Below are 21853 nucleotides of genomic sequence, written 5' to 3'. Positions count from 1 at the left end.
GTAGCCTGGCTTTGTTCATCTTGTTGAACTTCATTTAATTGTCTCCACTTGTGTGTCACCATACTGCTGATGCTTAAGCAACGGTGATCTTGAAATGCTGCTCCTAGCTCAATTTAATGTAGTTTCTCTATTCTTCATTGAGTATGGTTCCTTTAGTCTCTCGGCTATCAACTTAATCTGATTGTAAAATTCCTGTTTTATAGTGTTTGAAGGAATGAGTCATTTGTGTTAATAAAAGACACATCACATCAGCTGTCTTTAAGCTTGCACACACCAGGCTGAGAACTTCCAGTGATTTTACCTGCAGTTTCACTGGAAGCTATAACCTAAAGACAGTTTAAGACTTAAATGTAACTGTGAAACTTCAGGTTTCACAACCCCTTTTTAAAGTTCAGTTAGGGATAGAATTAATTTAAAATGTAAGTGGCCTTTAGGCTGAGGTTTAAAAGACAAGCACATTAAGTTTCAACACAGGTGTATTTCACAAAGACAGAACGCAAGATTGAACTTTGATGTACACAATCAAATCAGTAATTTACAGATTGTTAAAAATGAACACTCTGAGCAAAGCAAGGATTTTCATGCCATTTCCAAGCCTGGTGGCTGCACTTGACGCAGTTCTTTATTTCAAAAGATCTTCAACCCCTCCAGACAGCCCTACTGCTCTGCAAAAGGACATCCCCTTTTACTTCACACTGAATATCCCCTTTCTCCTAGAGTAAGAGTTTTTGAAGCAAGACCACCATGGCATTAAAGCTTATTTCTAAGCTTTGTCAACAACCCTGGATGCACAAACTCCTTTGAAAAGTAGCTGTGAAACTCTGGAAAGATGTTTTGCTGAAAGACCACTGGTAATTTCTTTGACCTCTTGCTTATGCTGGAGACCTCACAGCACTCTAGATAATGGACAGCTAAATGGGTAAAGAAATATAGAATATCAAAAGAAAGTATATAAGTTTACAGCCTGCTAAGATCTGTATCCTCTCTATATCAGACTTCTAGAAGAGTCTGGAAAACACCACAATGTTAAACTTTCCTAAAATCTTGTGCTAATAACTACATGACAATTAGCATATCTGGCAGTAAAACTGTTTACGTCCCAATCAAGTGGAATTTACACAAGCCACACCTTAAAATATGAGCAACAGATCAAACATTTACACAATACCTGCTTGGAATGTTATTGTGCTCAAGGCAGGCATGAAATAGCTCCTTGCTTTGTTCCTTCATTGCATCCCCTACTTCTAATGAAGACAGATATTCCTAGCACTCACATCTGCAGTTATCTGTGGGGTGAGGCAGCCACCAGACTACTTTGCTTGTAAAAAATTCCCTACCCTGGTAATTCAGAGCAGCCTTGCAATGAATGAGCTGCAGAAGGGTCTTCTGACCAGCATGTGAATGAAAAAGCTGTTTCCATGTCCCATGGATGACCTGGGGCTAACTAGAGGCCTGCAGCTAAAGGAAAGATGTCTCCCTCTTATCTGTACTGACAGTAGCAGAGTGAACATTTACACCATTTGGAGCCAAGAGGAGAAGAAAATACAACAGGTAAGAAAAAAGGGCTATGCATACAGCTTGGGGGCAGGGGCGAGGGTGAAATAAAGCTAAGAGATGACTGTATACGTGCATTGTAATTGCTCAACGATGCTAGTTTGACAGCTTTCACACATTTCTGTGCTCATCTCATTCTGGTTTCTGTGACTCTGATTCCAGTCCAATAGTCAAAACCATCAAAATACTTTAAAATAAAATGTTGTGGTTCCTCCCCTCTGCATACATACTGTGTGTGCACATACAGTGACGCTGCATGACAGTCACTTCCAGGGGGAGGGGGAAATAAACTGCTGCAAAATATTCTTCAGGAAGCTCCTGCCTCAGCACACATTCAAGAAGGTGGCTCTTAAACTCTTGTCAATCCTTTTGACAGTCTCAGCAGACTCACCACTTCTCTGCTCCACACACATCAGATTCATTAAAATAACTTGCAAGGAAAGAGGAATGGTGAAGGGTTTTGCCAGCCTCAGTAGAAAGTCACACTGATACATAGTGACATCCAGCTTTTTCAGCACATTATGGTTAGTATCATGCCTGAAAGACTTTTTACTGGAAGGACAATTCCAACTTTTGTAAAATAATTCACTAGAAGGTGCTGTAAGAGCACTAGTGCCAGGAGTTGTGGAAGATGTGCAGCAGCACTGGAAGCCTTGCTCAGTGACAAATCTGCACAGCATATTTGAACTCAGACACTCCTTAATGCCATAAATTGGATTTACCACAACACTTCATGTCCAAGAGGAAAGAGGCCTGACAGGAACATACTGAGAACTAAAAATCCACCACCTAACACCAGCTGCCATTCCCCCTGTGTGGTCATAATGGTTCTTGCTGTTCCCCTGGGCTTTAGACAGTAACATACCTCTCAGGTTTTCCAGTCTGTTTAGCATTTGAGTGATGAGAACAGATCAGTAAATTGCAGAAGCACAGATCTTTTTGTCCTAAGTAAGACTGCAAGGCAATTAAAATAAGATGTATACTGATTTTATGTTCACAATTACAGTATCCAAAAGACATTTTTTTTTACTAAAGGAAAACATGCAGTTTTAGTATTCTTAAAGGAAAAATAATTTTAGTAAAAAAAAAAAAAAAAGCAAGCAACAGGGACTTAAGAAACTTACAGGGCTTACAGAGTTGAACCCATATTATTCACTTCCAAATGAGCTCAGTTCTTTCAAACAGTCTTTCAACACCATGAATGTCCTCTTCCACTGCCAGACTTTCAAGACCCACTCCAAGACACTCGACATATTGCTGCTTAGATAGAACCAAGCACAGGAACAGATGAAACTAAGGCTTTCAGGCTTTTACAGTATTAGAAGCTTTTTGTTCAGGAAGATCTCTGAACAATGCACATTCCAACATCTTAACCTTGGACTTAAAGATAAAAAGACTGGGGGCATGTACTGCAAGAGCTCTGCTGGTGTGGTGTGCGTACAGAATCCCAGGTTATTTTCCTCTCGAATGAAATAAAAGCAAGTTTTGCTGTCTTTCTGGCAGCTTTCCAGAAATCCTCTGGCGAGATCATAGTAGTCCTCCGTCGTACTATGAAAGGAATCCAACTCCTCATTGTCCTTGGTGAAAGCCCTGCAGGGGATGGTCTCTACAGAGCTCAGTTCAGTTCAGAACTGGCAAGCCTGCAAGAGCATGTGTCAGCTTGCACAGCATAGACACAGATCAAGGCCTCAGTCCCACGGGTGCATCTTTAATTGACCAGTAATAATGTCAGTGAATTACAGTTCATGTCCCATATGCAGCAGACTGGGTGGCTGGTGGTTTCTGTAACATTGCAAGGTTTCCAGCAAAGTCAGCCAGGAACTCTCCAGTACCCTGCCAATACAGCGCCTTTTGGCAGCAGAATTAAAAGCATAAGAACTTTCCCTTGGCAGTAAAGTTAGTAATTCTAAGCTTCACTTACAAATCTCAGCTTACTGAACTGAACTGAGTGTTACAGCCTTATCCGAGTCATGCTTTGAGACACAGTTTCTTTACATGGTTTGTGAGATGGCATGGGAAGTTTCTGCTCTTGACTACAGCAATCAGTTTCATCTAATGTGGTTTGTAACAGAAGAAGGATCAGTCCAGTTTGTGATGGAGATCAGATTTCTCTCATTAACAAGTAGAGCATTCCAGTCCATTTAGAAGTCTTTATCCAGGAGAGGTCAGCAAGTCTTGTACAGAGCACTATCTGTTTAATAACCAAGAGATGGATATTATTGAATGTATATATATTCTTGAATGTTAGCCAGTTTCTATTCACAATTATCCATTATTTATATTCAATCAGTCCCTAAATAGAATGGGTAACTTATATAAGATGGTTACAAGAATAATGGTTTAACAGCTATTTTCTGATATTGATTAAACACATTAAGAAATGGGAGATACAGCTATTTTTTATTTCCTTGAACTGCCTCCTCTTCCTCATCACAGTGATGGCATCTGTTGTCTTTGCTTTCTGGTTCTTCTTCATTTGCACAAGGATGTAATGTTTGGGTTAAATATATTCACAGATGAAAGTCAGGAGTCAAACACATTTACAGTATGTTTTATTTTCTGTGGTGGAATTCAAGAGTTGCCTTGTAAACAAACACATCTCAGGTAGTGAATGTTAAACGTAGACTTGTCCAAGTTATTACTCACAAGTGATCACTAATGTGACTTCTAGTTTCTAGTGGAGAAACAAGTTTTGTAAAAAAGCCCAACATACAACACAAAACCATCAATCTGAGAGATGAGTTTAGGAAAAGCTTGACACAAACATTACAGCAGCAGCCAGCTCCTCCTCTGCATTCCCCACATGACTGATGACAATGCATTAAACATGCCAGCAAGCATTTACCGTGTTCTCTATTGAATCAAGAGCAAAGGTCCTGTTTTATAACAGATGATCTACATACAACTGTGTTGGTTAGACTCTCAACTCTCCCCTTTTAAAGAGGAATCAGGTCCCTGATCCAGTCAGAGCACCACAGCAAACGGTTGGGCCAGAATAAGAGCAGAGAGTAGGGAGGACAATACTCGATTTTACTATGGGTTACTTGTGAAAACATGGCCTTACTTGAAGGTAATGCTAATGTCTGTTTAGCAAGGTGAGGGTACTTTTACCACCCGATTCAGGAAGTGAAGGGGTGCAGTCTGTTTTCAACATGTAGCTCCAAATTACCCAGAGTAACTTTCCGGTTTTAATGAGAAAACCCTCCTTGTGTACAAATGGGGAGAGTCTGTACTAAGATTTCCTTCAAAGGATCCTATCTTTAATGCTGCCTTGTAGCCCTGCAGTACTTTGAGGAACACTGACACTTGAGCTCCAGTGCTGACCCAGTCGACATTGAGATACTAACCTTGCCAGTGCTGGAAATGTTTCAAGCCTAGTTTAGTGCTTTGACATATCTGAGACACATGCATCCTGGCTCTTTTGGGTTAGCGAGTTTGCAGGCCTCAGATATTTTCTGACACGTTCCTGTAGCGTTTGCTAGCAACTCTTCATAAAGGTCCTCTTCATAAGTGCCATAAGCTACACTTTCCTTTTTCTACGACTGCCCATCTTCAGATGACTTGCATGTATGTTTAACCATGGCAACTCCTGCTATAACTTGGCAAGAGCCTCCACAAGTTTCTGTCATGAATTTTTCATACTTCTTCTGCTGAAGTACCAGGTGAGCTGTATAAATGATGCATTTCTAACTCATTATCTTACACCCATGTATGTTACTATAAAGACTGTAAAGTAACCTTAGCCATAAAATGCCTTAAATACTGTGAGCCCAAATACATATCAAAAAGAAAAAGTGCTCCTTTTTTATATAGCTAAATAAGAATTGAGAGAACATTGGCTTTGAGAGTGCAGTTACACAAAATCTTCTGTGTTGGTTCTACTTAACAACAAACTAATGAAAAGACTCGAAGAGGTATTATGATTTCCTTTTGCAGTACCTTTTCAGTGTTATACCTTCCTCTTCCTCAAACAGAAAGGGTTCTGTTCTGGTGTATTACATTTCATGGGAAAATTTTATTTAAAACAAAATTGGTTTCACTCACATTCTCATAATCATGCACTCATAAGCAAGAATGTGCTTGTATCCAGGTGGTCTGACCAGGATTCACTGCGGAGACAGAGGACAAAGGAATGTACCTATCATGTCCTCACCATATCTTATGGGTTAGAAGTCAGGTTAAAGGGAATGAAGCATGAGAACAACAGTAATGCACTTACTTTCACCATCTAAGAACACTTCTGTTTGAATTAATGTTTTATGTAAACTCGTTGAACACCTCTGAATTAAGCTTTAAATCCTGAAAACATGGTTATGGAAACCTAGCATGCTTGCTTTAATTAACTACTGTTAGCATCTTGATTCCTCTGTCCTTACAGACAGTGAAAGTCAAAAGCCAGAAAAGGTTCGAGGAAAAGGTTTGGTACCTTCAAGAGACATCTTCCAAGGCTATTTAGAGACATGTCTGTAAACAACATCTTATGTAGATAATTTATCAAGCCAGGCTGGGAATGTAAGAGAATGTGTATCCTGCTGAACAGTATTTTGAGAATCAGCTCCTCAGTCATTTTCTTATGACAGTCAGCTCTAAAGGTTTGATACAATTAAATGTTCTAGCCCAGGTAACCTTTCCAAGAATTCATGTCTTCTTACTTCAATGACCTTTATTTCAAAAGTCTCCAGATTTCATTCCTATATACAAAGGAGATGTTTATAATACAACAGTAAACAGAAAACCAGTTTCCTCAAAATATAGGAAAGGATACATGCAAGTAGAGATTATTATTGCTATTAGAAATATCCTTCATAACTGACAAAAGAGATGCAACACCTGAGAAGTCACCAAATGTGAATGGTGAAGTTGTTCAGCTAGAAGTAGGAGAGCAGAAAACAGGAACCATTCAGTCAGTTGACCCAGAAATAAGCATTTCTTGCAGACAGACAGATTTAGTATTTTAAAGGGAATGTCACAGAAGGGCTTTATGTACTCACCGGAATAGCTAAGCATCTCAGCATCAGATTCCTACCAATATAATGAAACTACAAGAGTCAAGGTGAAGTTGGAGGCTGAAGGTCCAGGTCACTGACTTTTCAATCCACATTGGAAATCAGAACTGGGTATAAATCAGGATTATAAACCTTATACTAAAGAGGGACTATGTGAAACATATCAAGGATGGTTAACACCTTAGGTATACAAAGTAGATCAGATGCTAGCCTCAGAATTAAACTGACCTTTTCCAAAACCTAATACTTGCAGTACTTGGCAGACAAGGAAAAAAACCAACACAACAATCAGGAACCATTGTGCGATGCCATAGGCAGCACAGGGAAGGGATTGCAGCTTTTGTGGCTAACAGCAGTAGTACTCAGAGCCCTGCAACTAATCTGGCATCAGCAGTATAAGTTCCTGAGAACCCACAGAATGAAGTGGAGCTCAGCTTTGGCCAGCAATATTCCATTTATAGTGTGGCTTAAGTTTTCAGATGAAGAACTGAAAGTGCCTGTGCCTTTTGGAAAGTCTATTAGAGAAAAGAAGAATGTAATTTTATGAGAAAAATAATGGAAAAATATGGTGCTCAGACACCTTGATGGGTAGGATTTTTCACTAGTCACTCAAGTTTTAGGACAAGAATAATACAGGACTGCAGCTGTATATTGGAAAAGTCCAGGTATGCAAAAGAAAGGCAAGACCCAGTAATAAGAATGAGACAGCCATACTCTTAGAAGAAGTCAAAACAAAGTGCTAGAGACTGTTTTAATAAGAACAAGACAAATTGCTCATGACCAGCTAGAAGAAGAGCTAAGATTTGGGCAGGCCATGTCACAGTTAGCATACAGTTTTATTTATCCCTCTACTTCAAGTTACTTTACTAGCTGTTGTTAGTTGTTTTCCTAACTCATGGTTTGCTCACCGGCCCAAAGAAAGTTAAGGTGACATGTTAAGCGCTAGTCCCAGTAAGCTGCAATGGAGGAGGCACAGGTTTCCTCACTCCACAGGATTTTTCTATCATTGTTATTGGCCCAGTCTTCCTTCTAGGATTTGTCTTTCCCTCTGGTCACTGCTGACATGTTTCCAGGCAGAATCCTGCCTAAATATCCCCAAAACACCCATGTAGTGTACCTACTGGCTAATACTAATGCCAGTTGTTCCAGCATCTGCATCTCCCACAGTTCATTTGATGCATTTTGTGATTACTCGCTCATTTTCCTTTACTCAATCTGTATTTTAACTTGCAGCAAACGTAACGCTGAACTGTTGTTAATTAAGCCCAGCAAAGGAAATCACATCAGTAACTTAAATCACAATTACTCAGTTTATATTTGTGTGGGTACACTACATCCACGCATAGACAGAGTGTATTCGTTCTGCAGTCTGTTGCCCGTGAGGCGCTGTGGTTTCTTAATTGCCTCACGCGCACAGGCAGTGTGTGCTCACACTCCAAATGCTACCACCATCATTAGCTCCTTTCACACTTCATTTCTCCATGCCAGGCATTCAGAGGCTTCACAGTCTGCATATCCTCCTTTTAAGACATCACAGATCTCTTCTGCAGACCTTTGAGGGACTAACGAGCAAGATGTCTCTAGTTTATTAATTAGCTGCTTATCAGCTGTACTCCACAGCTCCCTACTAGTTCAGCTGTTCAGCCACAGTAATTGGACAACCGACTTTTCAGTCTTTTATAACATTGCCTTAGACAGAAAGTTTCACTGTTCCTGAGACTATGGTACTTTCTGGCAATTTTAGACATCTCCTGAATAACTAATAGAAAAAATCTGCTTTCTGTATTATTCATTGCAGCATTACAGCTCCCCAGTCTAAGTTTTGTCTCATGCACTCCACCGTCAATATGTGCTATCACTGGCACCTTAGAGTCCAGATGTTATCTGAAAGCTTCTTTATTTGCTTCATTCAGACAAACAGTCAGAAAGCATGTATTCACCCTCTATCTGATTCAGAGTGCGAGTAAAGTGGGTAGTGTTACTTTTCATGCTGTGATCCTTCCAACAAACATACGCTGTCTCTGCTTCATGCAATAAAAGGTTTGCTTCTATGTCTGAACTCCCAATTTTTATTAGCTACCAATAGCTCATGAAATCACAGATTTCATTAGTTAAGTATCTGACGTGCAGAAACTTACAGAATATGAAAACCAGCTTTTTTTTTTCAGCTTGCCAGTCAACCATAATATTGTGCAGTGTGTACAACTAGAAGGGGGAAAAAAAATCTCTTAAATGGGGCTTAGTTAGATACTTTACTTTTTAAATATTTCCTTGAAGTACCAAACAGTGTCCATGGCAAATGGATCTCCAGATCCCATAGCAATTCTACTGCTTGCTATCTTGTCTATCCATTTCTACCGCAGAGCTATTCACTTAGGCCAAGCTGTGGCTCCTTTCATCTCTACACAGCCAAGCGCACAGACTTGAGAGGACATGCTGTTTCTAAGCAGAGCCAACACATCCTCACCTTGACATCTGAAAGCAGTAAACCAGTCTTTCCCTTCCCAAAAGGCAATGAGAAGCAATGCCAGTGTTTGACAGACTGTTCTATGCTGTATATGCTGTGCATGCACTGGTGAGTAAGTCCACCCCAGAGTGTGCCTGCAGTATATATATGTATAGATGCAGCTGACCAGACCTTGGCTCAAACATGCCCCCAAGGCTGTAGGTCAGGAGAGGCCTGGGATGTGCACTCACAGGGGCCCTTGGTCTCATCTGGATGACTGAGGTACCCAGGACCAAGGTCCACCACAGAGAACATGTATGTCTGTAGACAGCCACAGTCTGTACCAGTCACTGCCACTGTAAAACAGGGTGATTTCTTTTCTTCTAAAACAAGTGCTAACAGTAAGGCATTGCAGAAGTATATGATGATTATATTATATCCTTCCCAGCAAAGAACAAAAAAACCCTACTTATCTAACACTGTAAGAGAACTCGAACTGTTTGTTCAAGGGGAGTTGAAGTTCTTCATCATCATCATCATTTTCTGACATGCAAGAATTGCCCCTCATGTTGCCTTATGTGCAGAAATATGCATGCAAATAGCATGTCTGGTAGCTGGTCCAGACTTACAACCTTACCAGCAGCCAACCCTCAGACTGCACAGCCTATCCAGTCACTGGCTTTGACTACCTGGTCCCTCAAGTAGCCAAATCTCAGATGTTCTGGTCTCTCAAGTATCTTAGATTTATGGCCACTTCATCACTTGGCTCCCATGCCTCTTACCCTATTTGTCAGCTAGCCTGTCTTGAGATTTGCTAGAGATTACACACTGACATACGTGCCCACATAATATGCACTCCAGTCTCTCCAATTGCTGGCACCCTGAGTCCACAACTGCTGTCATCTGTGGTCCAACTCCAGATGCTGGCTGGTAAGACCTCCATGCATACACATGCACACAGAGAAAGCTCTGCACCCAGGAAAAGTTAGAAATGGAGTTCAATGAGAAGGCAGGACAGGCTGCGCTCGTCAGGCACAGGGCATGGTGAGCTATGACCAGTCCCTATTTACATGTAACCAGCCTCTTTTATTCCTTTATCCCTCTCTTTTTCCACTGTTTTTCTTCCCCAAACCTTGATTCCCTGTTCCTCATCATTGGTTCTTTCCATAAACATCCCATAATAAGCCTTTGCACAATCCCCCTACAATCCCAAAATGCTCTTTCTTGCATCCCATAAGGAGCCCCACACCTCCAGGCTCTATCCACCCTCAGTTTGCAAGGCGCTTCAGAAAGCTTCTCCAGTTGACTCATGGTGATGGGTCTCACTCCCAGTCCATGGGGCTGACGCCCTCCTGGGATGCCCTGGGCGGGGCTGGATTGGAGGCTCAGTCCTCTGACTGGGCTGTTGGAGTTCCCCCAGCTGCCGCTGTGCCTCTGGGCTTCATGCTGTGTGCTGAAGTCAGCCCTTAATCAGCTAACCCAACAGAAAGCACTTTTCAGCTTTAGGTAGTACTTTAGTTCCAGTATTTCACTCCTGCAGTTTCAAAAGACCTTTATGCTTAATGCACATGTAAATGTTTTCTTTAAAAAACGGTTTATAGAGCTTATGGAGTATTTCAGACTGCTGAAGAATTTTTAAGATGTAAACACGAGTTTTATCTTGGGCTCTGTGCAGTTTATGCATTTGATTAGACAACTGTGAACATGAAGTTTGGATTCTTTTCATTGGCAAATGAACAAGGAGCATCAGCTCCCCACAGAAAGAGTTTTCACAATTCACTGAGGTAAGGTTTAGGTCAGAAATAGTGCCAGAGCATGCCAAATATCCATTCAAAGTATTTTATATGAATTAAACTGTTCCACAAGAAACCAAAACTACCTCTTAGTTTGGTAGAGTGATGGATATCTGTGAGATTATTCTGCTTTTTTGTTTTCTGGGGTTGTTTTTGAGCATGAGGAAAAAGAAGGGTGCACAGATAGCTCTCAAAAATTTCCTAAACAAGAGGCCTATGGAGAATTTCCTTCACCATATTATACTTTCTATCACCTACAATAAAGACACATTCCTCAGCTCACACTCAAGATGCTATACAGTGTTTTCAAAGGAGAAAGGTAACAAAGGAGATAAGACACAAAATCTTTAGTGAATATTAAGCAAATGCTGGAGAAGTCTTATTACACAGTGAAGACAAGGCAAATTTAGGCAGGCTGAATCTCAGACCCAATCAAGTGTATTGAGGCTGTCCTAAAGCCACCCAGGCATCAAGCACATGTAAATAAATAAATCTGAGTTCTCTTACAGGAAAATTATTTTGCATGCCTGCTGGCATACACTTTTTTCCCAAAAGCAAGCTCTCAAGCCAGCTGAATTTTCAGATCATGTAACCATTCACTTGCAGGTGCTCTACATAGACACACACAATGTTATATAGAGTAACTGTCCTGTAGATCTCAGAACCCAAGCTTCAGGTTTTCAAAGCCTGTGTGTCTTACTCCACACCTGAGTATTCAGGGGCAGAGCCAACAGTCCTCACAATCCAAGAGCTGATGCTTAACTAAGCAACAGATATTCTGATCAGACTTTCAGATTTTTTCCTTCTCAAGAAGCAAGAAGGTCCTCACGTGCTATATGTTCCAACCTCTGCCCTAGCATTTGCAAAACAAAAATTAATGCATAATAATTTCTAAGCATGGCCCATCACTTCATTATTTAATATAATGGTGGGTATTTTTCTCTGTATCGTTCTAACCACACTCATATAATTCAGTGAACAGAGATTAATTTATTCTCCAGCATTTGTAGTTCTGTTTACTCGTGGCTGTGAATATCACACTTCTAATACTAGTTCTCTTATATTACTTGTCACTGTCCTCTGCTGCTTCTGAGGTATCCTTCTGCTGAGATGCCTTTCTGAACGGCAGATTAAAATCTGCTTGCCCAGGGATAGGTTAGGAAATGTGGCATCAATATACTTTTGAAAAGTTTGTCTTGTTGCTTGTATTTCAGTTTCCAGGGTGTCCTTCCAATCTATCATCTTCTTCAGTTTTTGCATGAGTGTCTTTACCTGTTGTTCTGTTGTTTTCAGTGTAACCATCACTTCTTCCAGCTCATCAAGATATAGTCTCTGCTTTTTTTTCAGTGTCAATCTGATTATCTTTTTGTGTGACACTCAGGGCAATATTAATGTCATGACATTTGTCTTTGTTTAATTGCTCTATATTCTTATGATACAGTTCCTCAGCTAACATATGTTCTTCTCTGAGTTGCTCTAAGTGCTTTCTATTAAAAAAAAAAAAATAAAATTGTAGGGAACACCTGTTAGCAAAGATTATTTAAAAAACAATTTAAGTCTGTTCAGGTTGTTGTAAAACCTCTCTTATTCAACTATAAATATACATGAAATCAGAACTTGATGTAGGACCTCTGAAACAAAATAGGGTAAAAGAAGGCCACTGATGACGCAGAGAAAGGCAGCTGCAGAAGATTCTATTTCTGCATGTGTTGCATCCAGTGATATAATTTAATGATGCTTGCTTCCAAACGAAAGATATAAAGGATTACTATTTCACTCTTCATTCAGGTCTCTCTTTGAGCTAGCACTTAAGTCCATGCTGATTTTCAAATAGACTTTGAACAATTCCGTCCCCAAGTAAAAATGCTGTCTTGAAGTGAAATCCAAGAACTGATTTCTATACTACAGATTCATCTGTAATTTTGTTTAAGTGGTACTAAGAACATCTTTGTGCTAGCATGTCAGTAATAAAACATATAATTTATATTATGTAGTCAAAACATTATGGGTGCTATTCACCAGAGTGGCCCAGGGAAAAGTAAAGAACAGTGCATTAGGCATCCATTAAGGTTACTGAGCCAAATACTTCAATGCAGAGAAAAAAAATTCTGCCCTCTGTTATTGCTTCCTCCACTTTGCTGGAGATGTATTTGCAGAACTCTGCTAACATGAGAAGTTAAAGAGACCAGCTAAGTTTATGTGGAATGTGATCAATCTTTGTCAGAAAGGGCACGTTTTAATAGTAAAAATGAAAGTATTAATAATGGATCAAAACTTAAAGTGTGACTCTTTAAAAAAAAACAAACCTTACAAAGGAACATACCCGAACTGATCTTTTCATTGTGATAGTGTTATTTTGTTGTTTGTGCTGTCAAAAAATGAAATGTATTCTACTCTTAAGGGAGAGGGGTGTGTTATTGTTTTGACTTCCAAGCTGTTTAATTCACAATGCTTAATCTGTCTGGGTAGAATATCCTGTACCCTGCAGATCTCCATATGAACACATCTTTTTCTGTTTTACGTAGATGTCATGAATGGCACAGTAGGCCCCTGAGATCTTTATTTCTGGTAACTCTAAGTCAGCCATAAAAAGCAAAACTTTTGGATCCTTGATTGGCTTTGTGATACTCGCTTTTAGGAATAAAATACATATGGGGCAGCGAGAGAGTGAACCTGTAACTCTTGCTGGTCCTTAACATTTCCAAAAACATTTTTTTCTGAAGGGTGCATTGATCTTTTCCTAGAATACCCGCATCTGAGCAATGCTGATGCAATTCTGGTTATTTTCTTTAGCACAGCATATTTGCCAGCCAAGTCAGGAGAAACTCCAAGAGCACCTGTGTTGTCTGGCTGCTTGCTTCAGGGCTGCCTTCCTCCCCTGTCCTGGGCACACTTCATGGGGATACACTGAAGTCTGTGAGCCATGCACTGCTTGGCAGCTTCAGCCTCTCTCTTCTGCTCATCCTGCATGTACTGCTGCATCTCTCCCTTTACCTTCCTCACCTCTTCCTTAAGCAAAGTTAAAAGTAGACCTAAGTAGTGACAACAGCTTAGTGCTCAGTTGTCTTTAAACAATCTCCAGCAAAGCCCAGCAGAACAGACTTCAGGAAAATATTACAGGGCAATTACAGTGACTTACTGTAGCACCATTCCACATCATCCATGTTTTCTACATAAGTCACACAAGGTTCTCTGATGTATTTTCTTCACAAGCTCACATGGCCAGTGGAATATTTTAGAGTGAGATGGAGAAGAAGCCTGGTCCTTGGTATCCTTGTCAGCAAGATATTGCTCAGGCTGATACATAAAGTTATGACAACACTAATCTTAGCTGATCTGGATGGACATACACACATTTGGAATCTCAGACAACTCAGTATATACCAATATAGCTCTGTTGTCATTACAGTCAATGCCAAACCTGACCATCCAGTAAAGCACACACTTAACTCGGTGCCCAGTGATCTACGCTGCATTGCCACTATTCGTAGTTCTTTCCGAGACCTGACAAGTGCATTGTCTGTAGAAGTCACAAAACACTATTGGGAAAGCTCTGGCTGCTTAGATCTTGGTGGGTTTCCTAATACAGGATGAGCAGAGTTACATGGGGTCTATTGTGAATCTCTTGCACACCCATGTACAAGCTTTCTATTCTGTGTATTTTTGTGGAGACTGGTTGTTTGTCTACTGCTGGCAAACGGAGTAACAGGACCTGCCTACAAAAAGCCTAACTAAAACCATCTGACCATTAGTGGTTGTGGAACAGCCACATCAGCACTGCTGCAAGAAGACATTCCCGAGGCTATCAGCTGAAACCAGTTGTCTTTGACGTATTCTCTACGTAAAAACCCACTTCAATCACTCATTCAGTGATATGTTTTGTTGGCTGTTACTATCTGTTTGCTTAGACAGATGCTGAGTACATTTTCTGCCACCACCTCTTCAAGCTAACTGCCAGTGAGCAGTTAGCTCACTGCTAACACACCTCTTAAGATGAACTGCAAGAAACACAAGCCACCAAATTTAAAACATCTTGCAATTACCGTAGTTATATCTGCATCTTCTTTTGTTTCAGCTGTAGAATTCTGTATCTGCTCCCTAGTCCTTAGTCACTGGAGCCAGTGTTACCAGGACAAACGGTACATGTTCAAATCCTGAGCACTCAGTTCTATGAAGTTCTATGAAGACATGTAATAGGCTTATGGCAAGTAATTGAATGGTTAAACACAAGAAACAGACCTTCTGCCAACTATTGTTGGCAGATGCTATGACAGCAAAAGACAGAGCTCCTTTGGAAAACAGATCCATAAAATGGAATGCACTCTGTCGGAAACTTAAGACCACTGTAAACCTCCCTGCTTTTCCTCTTGAGATGCCAAGCACATTGCTTTGACTGCCTGCAGTATAAACAGATAGCTATTTAGAAACTTGTATAAAATAAAATTCCAAAGCAAAACAAGCCAGCAATTCTCTGTGCGCCCTTCATCCGCTGGTGGGAGGCTGCAAGACTAAAGATGACAGGTGTTAGACGGACTGCGTAATGCCTGACTGAGGAGTACTTGGTAAAAGTAATAGTAAAAAATGGTAAAAAGCCCTGTGAAGCAGTGCAGAAAGCAGGAGGGCTCTGATCCAAAAGGCAGATATCTCTGAGTCTTTTCTCAGATATCCAAACAGCCATGTAAAGCATGTGCTAAGCATATATAGAAATTCAAAGCTACAGTCGCTGTGCTTCATTTAGGAATGTACATACGCTGACAGTTTTCCTTCTCCTCCACCCCACTTAGGATCCAGGTTTAGTAAATCAGCTTTCTAGCTTTGATGGACACAAAATTTCAGGACAGATACAAAATTAAGCCTATATTTAACTGCCCTTAAGAAGTGCACCTAATCAGATTCAGTGGCTGGCTGAATCAAGGCATGAGGAGGAATTTTCAAAGTCCAAAAACTTCTTCAATAAAAAAAAATAAAAATTGAAATGTGCTGAAACTGAATTAAAAATTCAGCTAGCTCAAGCTCACATCTCATCTAGCACATAGACGAAGCCAGTCATCCTTCAGGCCAAGTACTTCTGGCACCAGAGTTCAAACCTCAGATGAATGAAGGTCCTGGTTATGGTAAGCATGAAAAAACCCCATTTTTTTTTAACCTAGAATGACATTCTTGGTTGCCAGACACATGGTTCTGCCACACTGACTATTTCCCCAGTAATGAAAGCAAACCTGTTCATACCCTTAATTTCTTTCCAAGTTTTTGTTTAAGGTCTTGTACAAATGCACGGTGGTTAGCAGCTGCCTCTTTGAGAGCTTTATCCACTGCATCTTGCATCTGCATTTCAGTCTTTAAAACAAGTTATTATTTAAGTATAGCTGCTGGCATTACATTAGCATCTATTATGATGATGTGGAGGTTACATAATCATTCTGTGTTTTCTATTTAAAAATCAGAGCGAGTTACATTTAAAACCAGATGGCAACATACCTTTTGGCCCATTTGGCAATTTTATTGCAGTGATTCCTGTTAAATGTGGCCACAGAACAGCATTGAGCCACCATAGTTTTAACAGTATACATATATATAAAGGACTGTTTCAGAATCTTACATAGCACTATGGGGAACAGGTTTAACAACCAATAACTTCTGCATGCTTTAGGGGCCATTTTCAAACCAGATGTAAAATTTGTTATTAACTGAAAGTATGCTTTGTTGTGATCAAAAACTGGAGAAAAATGTGCACACAGAAATCCGTGAACAAAGTAGGACCTGAAATATAATGATAGCTCTATAGCACTGACCTCAAAAGTTCTTTATTAACTGTCTTTATGCTATAGCAATTAGTCCTAAGAATATTAATCATTTAAATGACAGGAGTATAATTTAATTTACCTGAGACCAAAGTTCAGCTTTCTTTTTTTTCAGTGTGCTCTTGTATCTCTGCCTCCTTCTTTTCATGCTGTTGTCTGTCTGCTCCAAACTCTGCACAATCAACACGAGCAGATCATGCACAGCAAACAACCAGAGCGCAGAAACCCGTGCCTCTTCCCTGACCCTTTTGCTTGGCTCCGCAGCTGAATTAAAAATCAAAAGGCTAGAAAGCACACACCCTTATTTCACATACAGGAAAACACAGTTATTATTGCTGGCGTAGTTCCATAAATGTAATAGGAAGGTGCTGAACCCAACTCTCACCTTCTAGGCAAGGCTGCACAACGGGAGAGCATCATGGGTGTCCCTCCTGACTCCTTGTGCTGGCAGCCATCCACATGGCACAAGCAGTACGTCACTCCTCAGCTTTCTTGGGAATGATCAACCTGTTTCTGTCTGCGAATGAACCTCACAGCTGCTCAGGGGACAGCTTTGCTCCCTTTAGATACTACAGGTGAGATGGTGACCTCTTTGAGGGCACAGGGAGCCAGAGTCCTCTAAGGCTTTCAGCAAGGTCCTTCCTTCATGCCACTCTTGGGACACACAATAAATATTCTCAGGGGGATATGGCAGAATATTTCAGGTGTTTGGAACAGAGCAATCCTTCTGTCTCTAGGGCTGCTGTGTCTGTCCATGGCCCAAGCAGCCTCAGTGCTGCAGGAACACAGCTAACCCTTTCTAAAAGGAGGAGCGAAGCAGTATGGAGGTGAGCCACATTGCTTCACAGGGCCTAGGCCAGGGAGCCTTTAGCAACATGGATGGGGTCTAAGTAAGATGTCAACATTACCATCTCCTCCTGGGAACATGCTGTGAAAGCAAACAGGTAGCCCTGACAACTCATTTGAAAGGCTGGTCTTCAGCACCAAGGATTTCCCAGAAGAGAAGACACTGCAGAGGGAAGTGGATAAAGATGCCTTCCTGCAACCCCAAACTGCCCCCCAAAGTGGGATTTCAGATCTTTCCCCTCTGCCTTTCCTACTCAGTGCAAGCCTGTATTTGCTTTGGATCCCATTCTCTGTGCTTGACAGGGCCTAGAGCCTGTGCTTGACAGGAGTAGAGCCACCGGAGGATTAAGTCTCCCTCTTTCAGTCCAGCCTTCTTCCCCACTCCACACGGGTGGGCAGAGTCCTCTCATGGAGCTAATACAAAGTACATGGAAAACAGCAGCAGGATGGGACAAAGGGGTTAACTGATTTAAATCAGCAAAACAGAAGCCCAACAGTGCATAAATTTTAGCAACAAGCATGTTACGCCCTGACTGCATAGTTCCCTCAGTCCATTATAGTAAGCAGTAAAGAGAAAATAATTTTAAAAGAAACTGTCTCTGGCCTTCTGAGCAGTGTTTTACAGTGTGTGTGTCAACGCAGGGCTGGAACCTCCTGTTCTGAGACATGCACAGCACTCACCCTGCTGCCGGGGCCCTCAGTACAGATAATCTCTTGATATTGTTTAAAATAGAAACCAAGCATGCTCCTCTTCACGATGCACATTAATTAAAATGCACAACATGATTTCTACAAAACTTCACACTGCTGATCAGAAACCTCTGTGACAATTAGGCATAGCATATATTGCTCACTCAAACATATGAATGCTACCATACGCTTTCCTTCATTGTTGAGGTTGATTGTGGTATGCCAGAAAAAAATAAAAAAAATTCAAAGCTCAAGAGGCTCTATAGAGCCTCAGTCTAAGGTCAACAGCCAGAATCAGGTGTAAGAAGGTAGGATTCAGGATAAAACGTTGCAGCTGTGTCCTGTTGAAGGATGAGGGGATGATCTCTGCAAATGTTAAGTCAAGCATAGTTCTTCCCAAGCTACTGGAGCCTTAGAAAACATTTGCTAATGGTCTTGCAGCTAATTCTCTTTTGCACTTCATTATGCCCAAGTCTCAATGCCTTCATGTGCCACAGGACGGCTGACCCTGCCCCCCTCTGAATATACTCGGTTTATTAATATTCAGAAGGTAAGTGCAGTTCTTTCTTACCAAGATGTGAACGCCTTCATGACTGTCAAGAACAGATGGATACAACAGCTCTTGGAGTTTTCCTAAATCTCAGATTGTGAGGAAAGCATTTCAGAAACAAACTTACCTAGTCTATTACAATGAGTGCAATAACGTGTTCTGAAAGGCAATCCAACCAAAAGTAGTGCTGGAAGGTGGTGGTGGCATTATTTTTGAACATACAGCACAACAAACAAAGGAGTCCAGATGGGGATTACAATCATTGTGGTATTCTAGTATTTTTCTGTAATAGAGTTACTAAGATGTCAGAACTCATATTCTTGATAGGTCTCTTGCTTGCAGGCAAAGCACTTACTGTTGCTACAGAAAACATGCAAGCCGGTGAAGAGAGAAAAATCATTGACCATTACTTTTTACTAAGTTAGCCGAAACATTTGCTTTCAGATTAGGATTCACACATGCTGACAACTTGGTAACAGGCTGCAGGCAGATGATGATGGAGGGTTGCATGAAATGACCCCTTCCAGCCTTAATCCAGCTCCCTGTGTAGCAACTGTTACTGGGCAGGGCTGGCTTTGCTCACAAAGAACTAACTTTCCTGGTTAGTAGTTTTGTAGTGCCACAGCGGGCTTTAGCTTTTTAATGCATTTTTTTTTGTGGTTGAATGTCAACAATTCCTACTGAAACCATGTAGTCTAAGGAGATTTGAGGAACAGTACAACAGCTACTGTTTCAGATATCTGAATCACAGCATTTTGTTGCTGTTCTTAGTAAAGATGTGAAACCCAGCACAGACAATGAGGAATTGGCAAAAGCCTGAAAGAGCCTTTGCCCAGGAAATCATTTTGACTTACAGCTGCTGTCAAGCCAGCTGTCATCCACTGTAGATAATTACTACTACTTTGAAGATTAAATTGATAAAAGCAGAACAAAACAAATTGTACTGGTGCTGTTTGCCTACCCTCCAAACACATAAGGGAAGCTGTGCTTTCAGAGCTGAGTGAACAAATTTTGTTACCGATGTAGTTTTGTCTGGTGTTTGTTCTTTTTTTTCCCTTTAATCCCTAAACACACAAAGTTTTTATGATATAAATCAGGTACTTAAAACAGCAAATGCCAGTATCGATACTGTAACACCCATTAGTTTACTACATTCTTCTCTGTATTTGCACTGCTTTATCTCCTTTTCATATATCATTTTTGTAGCGTTAAAAGTTACCTGTACAACAGCTGCCATAAATAAATATGGAGAAGCTCCTTAATGAGAAGAACATCACTAAATACTCTGCCTTCAACCTGAACAGTTCTAAATTAACCTGGCTAACCGGACTCAACTCCAGCCAACAGATAAGAGGCCCATCTCACACAGGTTTTCTATGGAGTGCCACTGGCATGCACATCGCCCAGATCCTGCCCGGGTCAGGCCCACACCTTTACCCTTAACTATTCCCTCCAGCCCCACTTCCTTTCCCCCCAGTAACATCCAGAACCATATTCACTTCACAAAATATAATCCAAAATTTTGAGAACTCAAATCCTGCATTATTCTCAAATATGTGAAAATGAGAGACTGGGCTTTCTCACTTCAAATCACCTGCAGGTATAAGGATCAAAGTGTATATTTTAAAAGCCTCCAGGAAAATAAGTGAAAATGCTTAGTGTAGCACTGATTTTGGAAAAAAATCAGTTAAATTCATGCAAACATGTAAGATTCATGCACGAACTGAAGAGAGCTAAAATCCTGTGTGACCCTTTTTAAAGAACAGACTAGTTCCTAAAGATCCATCACATCCTATCAAATAAAACATATACTACAGGATATACACAGCATGTAATAGATCTGAATATCTCATCAATTCACCTGGAAATTCCTTCACCAATCAAAAGGCAGGTAGTATCCTCACCTGCAAGTTTTCAGATTTGCCCAGGTTCTTACTGTTGTGAGGCAGCTAAGGCTCAGAGGGGAATATGTCTTTAAAGGCTGTAAAAATGTTATTTTTTTATAGCTTTATTGAAGGTAGAGCTCACTTCCCTTCTCAGGAATGAGGCAGGCAAACCAAGGCCCAGCTGAATTTAGGATATAGGTAACTATAAAACACACACAGTACAACAATCACAGGTTCAAGGCAAAGGTTTCAGAGGGAAATGCAGAGAAATCCCATAGAGCCACTGCTGTCCCTCAAGGCAGTAGATCATATTTTTTGTCTTCAGTAGCAAAATCCTTCAATTACAAAACCCAAAGCAATTCCCAGAGTGGCAAAGCAGATGTCCCTGCATGTGGCTGCTTCTTTGGCCTGACAGAAGCCACCTTGGGTAGGAGAGGGTTAATAAAGAGGTCTCTCAGCTTCTTGGGAACCCTTGATGGGCCTGTAAACATAAGGAACTGCACGGAAAAATGCCACCAGAACGTTAATGAGGGTCTGTAGTGGAAAAAGGGGCACAGCCTGATATGCACTCTCCCACATGTTCTGGAGTCTGGTTAGGAGGATACCATCCAGGCAATGTCACACAGAGGCAGCTGGAGCTCACAGAAGGCCTCAGTGATAGAAAAGGAAAACACCCACCTGTACAGCTTGCTCAAGGTAAAGGCTCACAGGGGAGAAGCTCCTGAGCTAAGGAAACACCGCAACGCCCGCCCTCCAGCCACACTCCCAGCGGCAGCTGCCAGCTACTGCCGTAGGTCCGCCTCCAACCCACATGTGGGGCTCTTTGGCAAGACTGGGCTTATGAAGGTGGATACATTCTTTGGTCTGTCTGTAAGAACCTGTAGATTTTAGACTTTACATTCCTTATTTTGAGTTCACTAATCTGTAATAAATTAATGTCATATAATGTACTTTACAATATAATTTTTGAATGCAGCTTAAATAAACTGGTCCTGCTGACCAGTCAAGAATGCTACACAACCTCTGGCTAACCTGGAGTTAGACATATCGACTGGCAAGCTGATAGTGGTATGTTCACTGATCTGCTATATGATGCCAAACAGGAAAGGTAATGGCTGAGGTTCTCCTGCCCTCTTCTTGGCAGAAGCACTCATGTGTCACTTTTTCTCCTCTATCTAGCTACAGATTTTTTTTTTTTTCCATTTGTAAGGTAGAGTGTATGAGCATCCAAAGATTATTTTGGCCAGTGTTTTACAAATTCCTTTATTCCACGACTGCTTT

General features: G+C 40.9%; 2 protein-coding genes across 2 annotated transcripts in view; both read right to left on the bottom strand.

Annotated features, from left to right (window-relative positions):
- CFAP206 (cilia and flagella associated protein 206) overlaps positions 1-3723 on the bottom strand; it is a 35603-nt gene extending 31880 nt beyond the window's left edge. The window contains exons 1-2 of the mRNA XM_074895993.1: positions 2679-3723; positions 2420-2508 (exon numbers count right to left, since the gene is read on the bottom strand). The gene's annotated coding sequence lies outside the window, so the exon portion shown is untranslated. The remainder of the gene's footprint in view (positions 1-2419; positions 2509-2678) is intronic.
- An 8061-nt stretch (positions 3724-11784) lies between these two features.
- C1H6orf163 (chromosome 1 C6orf163 homolog) lies at positions 11785-21618 on the bottom strand. The gene is given in 11 exon segments (XM_074895049.1): positions 11785-11951; positions 11954-12135; positions 12137-12286; positions 13637-13676; positions 13679-13808; positions 16029-16136; positions 16683-16709; positions 16711-16772; positions 18814-18854; positions 18856-18969; positions 21605-21618. Coding segments are annotated over 11 exon segments (1035 nt in total).
- Positions 21619-21853: the final 235 nt, after the last annotated feature.

Source organism: Athene noctua, chromosome 1 (assembly GCF_965140245.1).
Source record: "Athene noctua chromosome 1, bAthNoc1.hap1.1, whole genome shotgun sequence".
NCBI lineage: Eukaryota > Metazoa > Chordata > Aves > Strigiformes > Strigidae > Athene > Athene noctua.
Note: the sequence above shows the minus strand (reverse complement) of the source record. Positions and strands in the feature narration are given on the sequence as shown.